The sequence below is a fragment of the Mus caroli genome, chromosome 9 (assembly GCF_900094665.2).
Source record: "Mus caroli chromosome 9, CAROLI_EIJ_v1.1, whole genome shotgun sequence".
Lineage (NCBI taxonomy): Eukaryota > Metazoa > Chordata > Mammalia > Rodentia > Muridae > Mus > Mus caroli.
The window spans coordinates 52,017,063-52,033,323 of record NC_034578.1 but is presented as its reverse complement, the minus strand read 5'-3'; the positions used below and the strand labels follow the sequence as shown (position 1 = coordinate 52,033,323).

The 16,261-nt window shown below is 39.6% G+C and overlaps 1 protein-coding gene across 1 annotated transcript in view; it reads left to right on the top strand.

Moving 5' to 3' along the window:
• Positions 1 to 16,261, top strand: part of Nrg4 (neuregulin 4) — a 103,167-nt gene that overhangs the window by 36,602 nt on the left and 50,304 nt on the right. Inside the window, exons 7-8 of the mRNA XM_029481086.1 lie at positions 7,041 to 7,106; positions 8,679 to 8,772. Of these exons, the coding sequence (XP_029336946.1) occupies positions 7,097 to 7,106; positions 8,679 to 8,772 (104 nt within the window). The 5' untranslated portion in view covers positions 7,041 to 7,096. The remainder of the gene's footprint in view (positions 1 to 7,040; positions 7,107 to 8,678; positions 8,773 to 16,261) is intronic.

Below are 16,261 nucleotides of genomic sequence, written 5' to 3'. Positions count from 1 at the left end.
CCTCCTGGCAGAAGTTGTGATCCACTCACAGAGGTCTTAAGATCCCGTGGAGGGTCCTGTGTATACCTTACGGGTGTCCGCAGATTCCACGTCCAAGGTACCCCTGTGCTGGTGTGGACTGGAAGGGACTTGTGCCCCTGATCAGGCCGGGTTTTCTGCTTCCCTAATTAATGCAGTCTCAGGTCCCGCGCGATTGGATTGCAGCAGTAGCTGTGTTCCACTCACCAGAGGTCTTAAGATCCCATGGAGGGTCTAGTGGGTAGCTTGCGGGTGTCAGCCGACTCCGCGCCCTAGCTACCCGAGTGCTGACGGGACTGGAAGGGTCAACACACTTTTTCAAGGGGTTACACACATTCAAACTAGAGCAGTTTGTGTGATTTTTTTTCCTGTGTGATTTTAAATGTTTGTTTATGATCCTTAAAATATTTTTAAAACTGTCGGGTATTTCTGCTTGGACTTATATACCAGACTACTCACCTCACAGAGGATATCCCTACAGTCATAGCTCTTGGGAGGCTAAGGCAGGGGGATTGCTACAAGTCTAAGGTCAGCTTAAGTCTATGACTTAAGTCATAGTTCCAGGGCAATTCCAACTTGTGTGTGTGTGTGTGTGTGTAGCACTCAAGATCAGGCATTTTACAAAAACAATCTGGGCTTGGGTATGTAATAGATTTATACTGTGCTCTAAGAGAAGTTTTAGCTCTGCAGTATGCCAGTGGGATCCTGGCCAGTTCTTCCCCAAAACAAACCTCCCAGTCAAATGTTCCACTCAGGTACACAGAGTACCTATTCCCATCAGAGTGTGAGGTCTGCTGGAAAGCTGCGGTACTTACACAATGTCAGAGGAATCCACACCTCTTATCTAGAAGAGTCAACCAAGAGTAAACAGCTAAAATGTATGAGCAATCAAGGTTTCTCAAATAGTCGAGGAAAAGCAATATTGATTAGAGAAGATCCTGATAAACACTGGCCCTGGAAGTTATAAAACGAAGGAAACCAAACAGCACCTAGAAATGTTTTCTTTTTAAAAGATTTTATTTTTAATTACGTGTATGTATGGGCATATGCGGGTTGAGTGTAACTGGAGCCAGGCTTATAGGTGGTTAAGAGTGCCTGGTGTGGAAGCTGGTGTTTGAACTCTGACCTCTGGAAGAGTAGTGAGTGCTCTAAACAGCTGAGCCACATCTCCAGTCCTAAAGATGTTTTTACCTGGTACATTGTGAGAGATTAGAGAAGCTATTCTGTCATTTAATTACAGCCATGGAGAATGATAAGTGAATGAAGAACTCTTTATTGATTAAATTTATCACTAAGTCAAAGGCAAGAATTTAACCAGGTACAGCTGAAAAACCCTCAGACACTGATGTCTGAAACTGGCCTAGAAAACAGTGTAGAAGTAAGGAAGATTAACCCTAGAATTCCCTAAATCTAAACTACACCGTAGTGTAATACAGAGAAGAGTTAGCAAAACAATGATGGATGGAGTGGCTTCAGCTAGGAAGGACCCACATGGCTATCTAGCATTATTTGGAAAACCTTCCCAAGGATAAGTTTAGGTAACAGTCTCATGAAAGTTTGGAACCTTTGGCAGAAATAGAAAACCTCCCAGGAGAAGAGAGAGCTGGTAACGTGCAGGGTTTTAAGGATTAGACAGGCACCACACTGTGCTCTCCATTGCCAGACACTGAGAGAGAATGATACAGCATCCAAATTGGGAATTGTTTTTCAGTGTACATCAATGTGACCAGCTCAGTTCTATCCTGTGTAAAGACAAAATAAAGATGTCATTCACATACAGGAACTCCGATTTGGCACTGCATCCTGTTATAGAAAGTTGGGTGACAGGTTCCAGCCAATGAGAGGGCAAACAAAACAGAAGATAGGGGATCTAGGATGTGGGAACCAACCCAGTGAAAAGAAACTTTGGAATGCCGGCTTGATCATTCAGTAGCAATTCTAGGGGGAAGTCAGTCAATACAGGGTAGGGGAGAGCTTGGAAGAGATGGTGTCTAAGGAAAATGCCTCAGATAACACAACTACGAGGCTGGTATTTCTGGTGGTTAAGATTAACTATCAGATGGTTAACATTTAGCCCCCCTCCTATAAAAAGGCAAATAAGATGCAAATAAAATATAGAATGGTGTTAAACCATCTGACAGGGGGTAAGAAAAGACTGTTTCAGGAGAAAAGGGTATGTTATTCCTGCATACCTCACAGATCTGTCAGGAATGCTAATGAAACAGTCTTAATGATGCATGTACTTTTTATTGTTTCCCAACTTTTAGAGTAAACTGGCGGTAAAATATAAAAGAGTTCATTAGGATTATAGACCAGAATATGAATATTTTTAAAAAATCGTCATGGTGTAAGGGTCAAGACATGGCTGATAAAGAAATGGGAAAAAGAAGACAGTAAGTACCATTACTTACTTTGCACAATAGGAAGTTAGCTTGTGGGACTGGAGAGGTGGCTCAGAAATTAAGAGCACTGCTTTCACAGAGGTCCCAGGTTTGGTTCCAGTACCCACATGATGATTCACAACCATCTGTCTATGGTTACAGTATCAATTGAATTTCAGGTTAATCTGATGCCCTCTTCTGGCCATCACAGACAGACAGACAGACACACACACACACACACCCCTACCTACCTACAGATCTTGAAAAATAAGTATTTCAAAAGTCAGCTTGTGTACTGACCCCAGCTGATCAAGCTGTAGAGGTGCAGTTACCGTCCATATCCAAAGGGGTCCGCAACTGGAGAGCTCAGACACCTGTGGATGCCCAAGAGAAGTTATGTCTGTAGTGAACATACAGAGACTTATTTTTTTGAACAGTATCCTATTCCCACTATCTATGTAGCATTGGATTAGGTTAGGCATTATAAGTGATCTGGAGAAGATATACATGCATGCATATAGGAAAGGTGTTCCCTCAAGTGCCCATAGATTGTGGCCTTTGCAAGAAGTTCTGGAACTTATCCCTGGCAAATACCAAGAGGCCATCTATCTCATTTGAAATTACAAGTGTAGCCAAGAGGGGAAATAAAGAATACAACTTATTAAATGTTGAAACAAAGAAAGTTAAAGAAGTAGGAGCTAGTGTTAAGAGACTACATCTATGGCAGGGCCATAGATGTAGTCTCTTAACCTTGTCTAGAATAATAAATATAGAAAGGAGGACTATATACTGAATTATGGAGATTCACATCGGAAACATGCTAGGAAGAGCTTGCCTCTGGGGAGAGGGGCTATGGCTTTTCTCTTGTCCTTCTGTTTCCTTAGCACTCCTCCAACCACCAACACTTAGATGTAGTATCTTATTGGAGACAGTCCCTCGCCTTTGTGTCACACAGCATGTGCATAATAAATGGCTTCAAGTCCAGAGCACCCTTTTATAATGTGATTGTTTTCCTGATTGCAGTGTCTAGATTTTCAAACTTCTCTTTCTGTGTGTCCTCATGTCACTTAAAGCTTAGTGTATCTAGGGAGCAGGAGAGATGACGTTAAGATCATTTGCTGCTCTTCCAGAGGACCCAAGTTTGGTTCCCAACTCTTGTGTTAGGAAGCTCAAAATTGACTGTTAATCTAACTCCAGGGGATCTGACACCTTCTAGACCAGAGGTTCTTGATCTGTGGGTCACACTTCTCCCCAGGAATCATATATCATATTTCCTGCATATCAGATATTTGTGATTCATAACAGTAGCAAAATTATAGTTATGAAGTAGCAACAAAATAATTTTATGGTTGACATTCCTATAACATGAGAAACCAAACTAAAAAAGGGTCCCTACATTAGGAAGGTTGAGAACAACTATTCTAGACTCTGCAGGTACTCGCCCACGCATGGCATACGCTTTCAGAGACACATATACACATAAATAAAAATATTTTTTAAATGTGTTTTAAACAGAAATCATTATCTTACTTATGGAATATATTTCTCTATTCTTTTTGTTTTCAGCAGTAGAATTACACATATCTTTGTGTGGCATTTTTACATTTAAGAGTTGTACAGACATTCCCATAACCCAATTTTGGAACAGTTCTGTTCTCTATAAAGGTCCCTTATGTTTCTAGCCTCAGGCCCAGGCAGCTGTTACTCATTTCATGTAAGTTCATATGTGTACTCTCTTAGGACTCACGTCTTCACTTAGCATGTTCTGAAGTTCATCAGTGTCTTACACATGTGACTAGTTAATTCCTCATTGTTGTCAAACAGTATTCCATTGTGTGGCCACATCCTGTGTTTTCTAGATACCACAAGATGAAGAGCTTAGCTCATGCTCTTTGATGGGTCAGGGTCCCAGTATCCTAGTTTAAGGGCCCATCTCAAAAGACCTAACATCCTCCACTAGCTCACATCTCCTAAAAGCTCTACTACCTCCCAGAAGTGCCTTCAGATAGGAACCAAACTGTTCAACCCATGTGCTTTAGGTGTTCGCACACTTAAGATCCAAATCTCAGAGACGAGTCAGTGAAAGAGTTTAACTTAGTTACTTGTTCTGTTTTTCATCCAGTGTCCAACAGTAGGGGGCATTTGTTTAAAAGGTATCCACTGCTTAGTACACTTGTTCACAGTTAAATGGAGAAATTTTCTTAAGTACCAAGGCTTTCGTTCAGTGAAATGCTAGCTTGAAAATCTTTTCTTTTTTTTTTTTTTTAATTTAGAATCACATGTAGCACACATCTACAAACCCAACATTTGGAAAACTAAGGCAGAAGGACTATAAACTTCAGGCAAGCCTGGGCTACACATAAAGACTGTCTTTTCTTTCTTATTGGATATTTTCTTTATTAACATTTCAAATGTTATCCCCCTTACCAGTTCCCTCCCAAACCCCTATCTCATCCCCTCTTCCCCTGCTTCTATGAGGGTGCTCACCCACCCACTCACTCCTGCCTCCCCACCCTGGTATTCCCCTACAGTGGGGCATCTAGCCTTCATAGGACCAAGGACCTCTCCTCCCAGTGATGCCCAACAAGGCCACCTCTGCTACCTCTGCAGCTGGAGCTATGTATGGGTCCTTCAAGACTCTGTCTTAAATAGTAAAATAAGGAATCACATAGCTCTCCCTGTTTTTAATTTCTCATGTATAAAAGACAGTACAAATCATCATAACATGTCTCTTAATAAATGCATCTTGAATGGCTTAAGGTCACATGATCCCCGTGTGCAGTTTAGTGTTCATTTCTATATTAATTGGCAGCATAATAGTTTCCTAGTTCAAATAAAATAATAAAGGCTATTTTTATCATCTTATTTTCAGTCTCAAATACTGTGTGCTAAAATGATTTGTGTGCATATGTATATACACACACATATTATGCATATATATGCTAACTATATAGAATTTCATTTGATGTGGGAGATAATGTGAGGGATCTTCTCAGAAGGGGAGGAGGAATGATTCTAAGAGCCAGAGGTAATGGGTGACTCCAAGGAGACAGCGTTTCCCAGACACGACAGAACTTACACAGGCGTGCTTAAGCAAGCACAAACGCTGTGTCACAGTTCTCCTGAGAACTTATATCATCAGATCCACTAGCTGCGTCGTTAGAGGTGCCACGATAAATGTGAGCTCCGTTTCAACTATTGCTTCGTTCAGTCTGATAAGTTCAAGTCATTATTTGTATATTTTACTTACTCTATAAGAGAAATTATTTTTTAAACTCTGTGGTGCACCTGACCATTAGTTTCAAACCAAAATGCTGTTTTTCCACATACTTACATAACACTTATTAGTTACCAAGACATGCAGAGATAAGTAAGGGCTCTAAAGAACGTGGCTTATTTCATAACTTTGAAACTTGGACAGCGCTTTAGGGGTGCCACCTACCGCAGCTCCTTTTCTTAGTGAAATCCTACCCGTTTGCGGTTTGGAAACGTGTGGGCGTGACTCCCTTGGCTGCTCCTGACCTCTGTGTGGGCGTGGTTCCCCTGGCTGCTTGCGACCTCTGCTCACACCTTGGTCTGCCTTGACCTCGCCCACACTGAAGTGACATAAATCCGATTTTTGACACGTTGTAAAGTACAAGTCACAGCTGCTGAAGTCCTCAGCGTTCAAACACTTGTGAAACGCTGCAAGTCTAGCAAAATTTACTTTTTTATGGGAATATAAGTTTCTGTTGAGGTAAGCCCTGTTTATTTGGGGGAAAAGGAGAAAAAAAATGAGCCAATGATTATACATTTACTGTGCGCGCGCTCTCCCTCTCCCCTCTCCCCTCTCTCCCCTCTCTCTCCTCTCTCTCCTCACCTCTCTCTCCTCTCTCCTCACCTCTCTCCTCTCTTTGCTTGTCTGTAAAAGAGATTGCCTTTAGAAGACTTTAATATTGCATGTACTTACTTATATAAAGTGGTAGATTAAACTTTCATTATAGTCTTTGTACTATGACAAGAGCTTGCAATCCCAATGTAAGGCTAAATCCTTCATCTGCAGCTCTATTTTAATGCCTTTGTTTCTGTTACAGTAGCAAACTTCACTCATAAGCATGTCTCATTTACTGCCTTGCCAAATCTCAGACACCATTTTAAGGAAGGGCGTTTGTCATTTGATTGGCAGGCAGACTATGTAGCTTCTGCCTACCAAACGTGGACGCGCACTTGTGCAGGTTCTGAAGCTGTAACCGAAGTGCTTAAATCCTTTTTTGAGATTTTTCTATAGAGTGGCCATTTTCAACAAGCTGAAAATTTGGGAGGTCATGGGTTCGTTGTGGAAATTAGGTTTCTGTGGGCTACGTGGTTTAAAAGCACAGATGTAGCTGGAGGTGGCTCAGTTGAGCATGCGTCTGCACGTTTCTATAGTGTTCTCAAGCAAGACGCTGTGCCGCCGTTCTCACCCAACACTACCCTTTTAACGTCGGTCTTCGTTTCACCTGTTCGTGTTTCAGCACTGTCTGTATGTCTCAGACGCTCGAATTCTGCCATGTGTGTTCTATTTTCCACATTTCATAGTTTTGCTAATGGAACATCTGGCGCATTATAATGTCCTCCAAACAGGATAACCTCCCCTAAAATATAAATTTTAAATTATTTTAGGTGCTGATTTTCAACCTTAATTCTTCCATCAAGAATGAAACTATTTAAAAATTAAGATGCCAACAGGTAATTTCTTGTAAGTTCATACTTTTTGTCTATGTGTGAGTTTATTTAGTAAGAAAATGACCAATGTATATTAATATAAAGCTATGTTGTTTCCCATGCAAAGCCTTCCAAAAACATTAGTTTAGCTTTAAAAGACCTATATAACATAAAGCTATTTTATTTTTTATTTTTGTTTTATTGGGTTTTTTTTCTTCTTACAAAGCGACAGATTCTAGCTTTCTATCTGGTATCAACTTCTCAAATTCTAAGTGAATGAAATCAGAATAAAATTAGCTTAAGAGGTAGTAATTCAGGTTAGGTGAGTAATGTTAGAAGTTGGTTTATTAAGACATGGCTTTGTATAAAAAAGAAAAGGGAATCTGAAAAAAAAGTTTGAACCAGTTCATCTTTGTTTCTGTAACACTACATTCTTTGTGGTGTTTTTTTCCTCTTCTTTAGTATTATATACCTTTTTTTGATGCATTCATAGTTGCAACCTGAAAACTGAAACAAGCTTTTCTTGTTTCTAAAGTAAAAGGGAAATTTAAACTTTTCAAATTCAGACTGGAGATTTCTAGCTTCTTGCAATTATATGTTGATAGGTATCAATATTTTAGAAGTCAATATACTAGCAAGTTTGGTTTTTTTTTTAACAGCATATTGTTTTTTAATGCCAAGTTGATGTCAAAAGGAAATACTGCCATTTTCTTCTTCACATGAGATGATTCTAGATCATGTTTTAGGCAGAAACAAACTAGCAACATGCAGTTTAAAGCTCTGTGGTGTTCTCTTTGAGGAGAAATTCTCAATTTTCCCTTGTAAATAGTAGTTGACGAAGACTGGTAAAGGAAAGGTCAAGGGTGAAAGAGAAAGTGAAGCTGGAAGAAAAGCAGGCAAAGAGGAAAGCAAGACAGAAAATGTGACTTCTTTCCTCAGTAGACTGTCCTTCGGGCCAGATCTAAGCAACAGGCTGAATTTTCAAGGCTTTTTTTTTTTTTTTTTTGTGGGGTGGGGGGAGCTAGCACGGGAATCCCTCAAATCAACCCTCATGTGATTGCTTCCTTTGTTTTTGGACATAGATATGTAAAAGTGTTTTTAGAAATCAGAATCTATTTCAATTATCTAAATCTTTCCCCACTACAATTTCAATTGTATATGTGTGTGTGTGTGTGTGTGTGTGTGTGTATGTATATGAATGAGTGAGTGAGACATAAACAGTAAAATAAAGATATAAATACAGCTTTGTCTAGGAAGTATCTAAGTACAACAGAATCCACAGGCTGTGCAAGGGGCAGGCATGTTTTGTTGTATACTAGACTGCTCTTTAACGGTGAAGATTTCTTATTTCTGTTACATAGCTTCTACACTTATTATTGTCAACAGCCATATCCTTGGGCTAGAATGACTTTTAAGGGATAGATCCCTCTTGCCTATGAAATAAGGAATAAAATTGTTTCATTTTGTGAAAAGAGAGTTCATTCTTGTAAAAAAAAAAAAACAAAATGCTGATTCGTTCATAGATAAGACGTTTGAACTCCAGGCGGCCTCAGAAAAGCGTTAACGGTGTCTATTTCGTGTGCATGTGTGTTGTAGATCACGAGCAGCCCTGTGGTCCCAGGCACAGGTCATTTTGCCTCAATGGGGGGATTTGTTATGTGATCCCTACTATCCCCAGCCCATTCTGTAGGTGAGTGCCGCGGCCAGCCCGGGGGAGAGGGTGATTTCAGTTTCATCATTGGATTTGAAAAGAAGGTGGAACGTATAAGATGAAGGGGAGCGGGATGTTCTGATCTCTCCATGCAGGACAGTTCGCTTCTGGAAGAAAACAAAGCAAAGCAGCAAAGAAAAGGCTCCATGTGGTGATCATTTTCAAACCTGGTTTGGTAGTTACCAGCTTAGGCCGATTATGAAGAACAACTCACTCGAGAGACCCTTCTGAATTTTAGAATTTTAGCAGTTTAGGGAAAATGATATGATCAACATTGTTAGAAAACAATCATGAGAAATCGCTAGGATAGAAAGCTCAAACAAGACATTTTGCTTTAATTTAGAATGCTTAAATACAAGCTATCAAAATGGTCTTTAACCTTCTCTTCCAATAGTTAGGAACTACTGTTGTAAGAGATTTAAAGGGCATCGTAGTTCATCCTCCAAATTCTAATTATTCAGTTCCAAGTTTAAGATTTTCCATTGTGACTTTTTCTTTAACCTATGGATATTATTTCTTGGTTTTAATCCCTTAATGTATAAATTAATTGCATCGTGGTCAGAATATTTGAACCATCGAGCTGTCTCTACACCAAATAAGCTAAAAGACAGCGCTAAGAATGCCAGGATTGGGAGAGTCACTAAAATGGGAAGGGAGCTTGTCTGCCTGCAGCTTTTTTACTTGGCTAAATGTGTCTTTAGTACATTTTTGAAAAGTTACCCTCAATGAAAGAGAACAGGCAGTTTGCTGGTGAAATACTAAATTTAAGAATGTGTCTAGTTCCTTCTGTTTCCAGTTTTGAACAGCAGTTAATGAATAGCCAACTCTGAGTTTGTGATGGGTAGAAGGTAAGACTCTAGAGCTGGCCACCGAAGTGTGTAGCCATAAGTCAGGGGGGTTGGCCCTAACAATGAGTGAGCCATGTAACCAAGAGCTGTTCAACACCCTGGAGAAGAGGGGTCAGAGCTGGGCGAGGTGGGAGGGCAGGGAAGACTGAGGGTCTGAAGGCTCAGGGGGGTTCAATGACAGACATTTTAAATCATGTGTTGTTTTATTAAAAAATAATGTCCTTTCAATGACCTTAGGGCCTCTACAGTTGTTATTATTATAGACTGAAATAGCAATATCTGAGGGTGGTAAATTCATGTTCCATCCCGTCCATACTATCCCCTGTATTCCCAATCATCTTGTCATGGATGAACCCAGACTCATTTCTGACTGGTTTTTCTGGTTCAGCCAGTTGTCACTTTAGATTTCTTCTTTGCTCTATCTCTTTAATCTCTCCAGTCCTTTCTGTTTTTTACTGTCAGACCTTCCTGGCCCCAGGTTTGTCTAACAGAAATAATTCCCAAACTAACTCCTGGAGCCCCTTTTGCATCTCTGTACCTGCAAAATCAAGAAAACTTCAACCACAGACTCTGCGCCTGCACACTGACTCTCTATGAAGTAAAGCCTTACTGTTTTGCTTAGCTTTTAGGGCTTTTTTACAGTTTGGAACCAAGCCTACTTTTGTAGCCTTTGCCTTAAGCTTTGCCTTAAGATCTAGAAGCAACCGATTGCACTAGATACACTTTACATTACCCTGATTACCTTATATTTACAGCTGTTCTGTCTCTTCTCTGTATGTAGCCACATTCAAAACCTACTGATATTGCAAGGCTACGTTCTCCCCGATCCTTAACCCCACCACAGACCAGAGCTGAATTCTCCCTGTGCACTTCTACAGAAATGCCGGAAAGTCATTGCTTTATATGTTTGGTCATTTATATACTCTATACTATTTATTAAAATATAAATAGCCCCTAGTCTGTCTTGCTACCTGTAGACTGAATGATCCATCGTCCATGGTGAAGTTTTAGAAATAATTTTAAGTCTGAATCAGTGATCACTATTCTTTAGGGAAACAGGTAAGTGAATTATCTTTAAAAAAAAAAATTGAAATGCTACAGTGGCCATGTCTAAATACGCTTGGCAGCTCTGACATGATCTCCCATGCATACCGTAAGTGGCACTTTCTCCTCTTGTCTATACTTTTTTCTGTGTTGAACTTTCTCAGAACCTGGCTTTCTTTATGGAATTGCTAGACTTTTAAATAAACGATCTTAAGCTAACATTTTGATTGAGCAGCTGATGTTAATTCTTCAGTACTGCTTGGGCATGGCAGCTCAGTACTCAGAGCTGGAGGCAGTAGGATCGCTGCAGGTTCAATTCCCGCCTGGGAGATGATGGCAGACTCTGTCATTGATGTTTGTTAAAACTGGCCTTGAAGCCTGGTTCATGGGCAGAATTTGAAGTGGTCAGCCTGTACTAGAGGAGAGTGTGAATTCTTAGTGATGGGTTCAGGGCTGTACATGTCCATTAGACCAAGCTTCTTGCTTCTCTAAAATCCTTCCTATGTTTTTATCTGTTTGACTTCTCAATAAAGAGCTATGCCAAAAGTTCCTTCTGTAATTTTCAATCTTCAATGTGGTTTCTGCTCATTTTTACTTAAAATATTTTGAAATAATATTACTAAGCCCATATAAATGTATAATGGATTATAAATGTCCCTTTCATCATTGTATGATACTGACCTTCTTTGTCCTAATAATGCTTTCTGTCTTTGCACATATAGTTCATTGACGTTAGGGTGGGTAAACTAGTTGTCCCTTATTGAGTATTTGAATAGATTTTTTTTCTCTTCAGCTTATTATTAAATGTAAGCTTAATTTAAAAAGCTTATTAAGAGTAAGCTTTTTAAAAAAAAAAGTCCAATCTGAAATGTTTTTCTTTTAATAAGAGTTAATCAAATTTTGTTTTTCTGGTTATATTACTAAAATTTTAGATTGGTTTGTAACCATCTTCCCTTGTGGTCTCTAAGATTCCTTTGCGTTTTTTCAATGTGTTTTTTGTTGTTGTTGTTTTTTTTTTTTTTCATTTTCTTTTGTAGCAAGATCTCACACTGGCCCAGGCTGGCCTGGAACTCCACTTATGTAACCCAGGCTGGCCTGGAATCCTCTTACGTAACTCAGGCTGGCTGAGATCCAGGCATGTGCTAGTACCATGCCTAGCTGCCTACTTGCCTTTAGTTTCAGGACCTTGAACTACGTACATCTAATTAGGCTGTATAACACGTGTGCTAAGCCTGACTCCATGCTGCTTCTCCTGCCAAAGATGCTGTACTCCTCTGTGTGTGGGGTACATAGATTTCCACACCCCATGAAGCCTTCTGGGTTCTTTCTAAGCACCTGTCACCCCAGAGTCACACTAGCATGATTTATTAAGCCACAATTAAGTACTTTGTCTTTGTCATTCTAAGAATTCATTGCCAGACCCTTATCATGAAGCTTCCCCCTTGTTTTCTTCTGAAATGTTTATATCTGTGTTTAGGCCTTTGATCTATTTTATGTTAATCGTTGTGTTTGGTATGAGATATGGTTGGTTGGTTGGTTGGTTGGTTGGTTGGTTGGTTTAATGTACCTGTGCAGATTTTCTAGCATCATGTGGTGAAAACTGTCTTTTCTTCATTGAATTGTCTTGATGTCTTGACCCAATGTGTGAAGAGTTATGTCTGAGCTCTGTAATTCTGCTTCATTTGGTTGATAGTCTGCATATATATATATATATATATATATATATATATATATGTTTTTCATTTTTTAAATGTGTATAAATGTCTTTCTTGTATCTGTGTGTTTTAGTTAGGGTTTCCATTGCTGTGAAGAGATACCATAAAGAACAACATTTAATTGGAACTGGCTTACTGGAATCAAGGTGGGAGCAATGCAGCATCCAGGCAGACGTGGGGCATGATGAAAGTTCTACATCTTCATCCAAAGGCAGACAGGAGAAGACTAACTCCCACATGGTTAAGAGGAGGCTTTCATTGCCCAACCCTACAGTAACACACTTCTTCCAACAAGGTCATAACTCCAAATAGTGCCACTCCCAGGACCAAGCATATTCAAACCACCACTGTATGTGTGTATATATGTGCACCATGTGTTCCTAGTGCCCCAGAAGATCAAAAGAAGTATCATATCCCTTAGAACTGTAGTTATAGATGGTCTCAAGCCACCATGTGAATGCTGAGACTAGAACCTAGGTCCTCTGCAAGAGCAACCAGTGCTCCCAACCACTGAGCCATCTCTCCGGTCCCCTGCACTTAAATTTTATCACATTTTAATTGTTTAACATGTATTTATATGGGAGGGAGTGTGCATGCCATGGCATGTATGGAGGTCAGACTTGGCTCTCTCCACCATGTGGGATCCAGGAATCAAACTCACGCTACCCTGCTCAATGGAAACCACCCTTGCCCACTGAGCAAACCTGCCAGCCCTTATCACAGTATTTAATATTGTAGTTTTACAGTTAATTTTTAATTCAGGAAAGGAGAATTCTCCAGGTTTCATTTTCAAGAATGTTTTGGCTGATCAATGTACCTTAAAAGTCCCTAAAAGCTGGGCAGTGGTGGCGCACGCCTTTGATCCCAGTACTTGGAAGGCAGAGGCAGGCGGATTTCTGAGTTCGAGGCCAGCCTGGTCTACAGAGTGAGTTCTAGGACAACCAGGGCTACACAGAGAAACCCTGTCTCAGAAAACAAACAAGTCCCTAAGAATCGTAAGATGGGCTTTTTGTTATTGTTCTATATAGATACTCAGTTTGGATCAAATTACCTTGACTACTCATGCTGCCTTCTTACTTGCTTATGTATTTTAGGCAGGTCTCACTAAGTAAACCAGGCTAGTCTTGAACTCACAGAGATCCACCTACCTCTGCCTCCCAAGTGCTGCGATATCACTATGCCTGTTCACTTCTTTATTTTGTGTCAGACATATATGGAAACCAAAGAGGCATAAGGCCTTTGGTGTACAGAGAATCTACACATACTTCTGGCAGGGGGTTAGAACAACAGTAAGATAGGCTGACTCTCAGTGATTGGGATCCTTTGCAGCTAGGTTCAGCTCAATGTGGAAACTTCATCTGGTTTATCATGTGTCAAAGATAAACATTAAACTCATGTTTTCAACTTCAAAAAACAAACAAAACAAAACCAAAAGTAAAAAGCCCATAAGATTTTAAATGAGAGTGAATCTTTAGATCATATATGAGGAAAATTGATAATAAAGTTGAAGACTTCTGATTCCTGTACATGTTATATATCCTAGCTAAGTTTTCTTCAGTAATACCTGTCTTATAGTCTTACTGTAATATTGTTGCATATACTCTTTTGGCTTTTAAAATAGGTATTTTAATAGTTTTGGTTGGTGTTTTATATGGCATTTAAATTTTCATTTTAATCTATCTATCTATTTATTTATTTAGTTAGTTAGTTTTTTAAAAACAGGACTTCTCTGTGTAGCCCTGGCTGTTCTGGAAATTGCTCAGTAGACCAGGATGACCTTGAATTCAGATCTGCCTGCCTCTTCCTCCCAAGTGCTGGGATTAAAGGCATGGGCTACCACCCACCCAGCTTATTTTAATTTTTTAATTAATTAATTAATTAGATTGGATCATTGATTTGAAACCTTCTTTCTCTCCTCAGTCTGTTTGCGTGCTGTCTTTTCTGACAGTCTGTGTATTTGCATCCCATAATTGGACAACTGGACTCTAATACTCTCTCAATCCCAGCTCTAGCCTCTGACTCAGATTAATTTAAAGACTAATCTTTATTTCCAAAAGACTTAGGGGGATGGTCTAGGTAGATAGATAGATAGATAGATATGACTTTTTTCAAAATGTTATTGTACCATATATATGACATAAAATGTATTATTTAACCACATTTAAATGTGTACATCAGTGTATTAAGTCTTCTCAATATTGTGCGATTACCATCACCCATCTTTGTGCTTACCATGTGGACCAGGGGCTCGGTAGCATTTAAAGAGTACCTTCCATCCACTCATCCTGTAAAATGCATTTCTGGAAGTGAGATTGCTGGGCTGAAGATAAATACATTTGCGACTTTAATGTGTTACAACCTTGCTCTCCAGAGAGCTTTTGATATGATAGTTGAGCTCCCACTAAAAAGGTTTTTGGGTGCCTCTTTCTTCATCTACATATACCCTGGAAAACTTCTAGAGTTCTGCCAATCTGATAGATAAAAACATCTCAAAAAAAAAAAGCATCTCGGAAGCCTTTTAAGTTATATTTTCCTAATTCTAAATTGAGTTGACTATATCATTGTTTAAGTATAATTGAAATATTTTATAATATATTTATTTTCATAGTTAGAATTTTTATTCCTTTCCCTATAAGACTTCCATTTTAAATTTGGATTTTTTTTCCTGACATCAGTCATTGAAAATTATTTATAGTTTATTCTTTTTAACCTAACCTGTTTACTTTTTCCATGTGGTAGCTTTGTTTTCTTGAAGTCAAATTCTGTTATTTCTTAAAGCTCTTCAAGTTTCAGTCATTCTGAGAAATGCCCTCCTAGGTCTAAGTTTATAAGGAATTAATTCACACATATTTGTGTCAGGTACCTCTTTAAATATTTGGGTTTTTTTAATGTTATGTGGTTAAGGATCTAAGTTTATCTCCTTTAAAATGGTTACTTAGTGTGTTTGTGCTGCTAACAATAGAAATGTTTTCCTCTCAGTTCTAGAGGTTAGAAATCATGAAACTGGTATTTGGAGCCCTCACAAAGCAAGGGCCTAGGTTAGCTGGCTCTGCCTGTTAATAGCGCACAGCAGGGAGTAAGTCAGGGGAGCATTTTGGAGAGAACAGATTGAAGGCAGGCTGGTGACTCTGATCCTCCAGCTCCTCCAGCGCTTCTGTTCCTGCTGTCCCACTTCCCATTGGCACGTCAGTCCCATGTGGCCAGAAGCCTACATTTCTGTGCCAGTAGGTAGTAATTTCTCTTAGCTGTTGAACTTTTATAGTAAATTTAATATACAATAAGTCTAGTGGCTGTCCCCTGCCCATGCCTTTTGATATTTCCATCTGAACGTTGGAATTAATTTATCTGTTCAGAAGAAAAAGAACATGGTTTTGGAGGGGTGGGGGGTGTTTTAATTGCGTTAAATTCACTGAAGGAACATTTATTTGTTTATAATGCGAAGCTTTTTAACCAGGATTGAAAAGTGTGTTTGCCTTTGTCCAGAGCCTCTCTCGAGTACGTCAGTATGCCCTCAACATGGTATAGATGTTTAAACATCCCAGAAGGGAGCTTAGTCCATACACTTTGAGCTTTACAATTAAACTCAGTTTTCTCTGAGTTTAAAAAGTAAGTTAAAGTGAGTTATTTCTATGCTTAGGACTCTTGTGGGTCTTTCTCAGGTAAAAGGCAATGTCTGACAAAGCACAGCCTTCTCCAGTGCTCTGGCCTTGCTTCTTGTTCTTGTCTTCCTTCTTATCTCCTGAGCCACAGTAGCTGCCCGGCTGTTCCCTGGGCTAGGACTGCTCAGCTCCTGCTGGTGCCCCCCTTCTGCGCTGGGCGCTTTCCCTGTGGTTTCTTCAAGGGTAGCTCCCTTGCTTACTT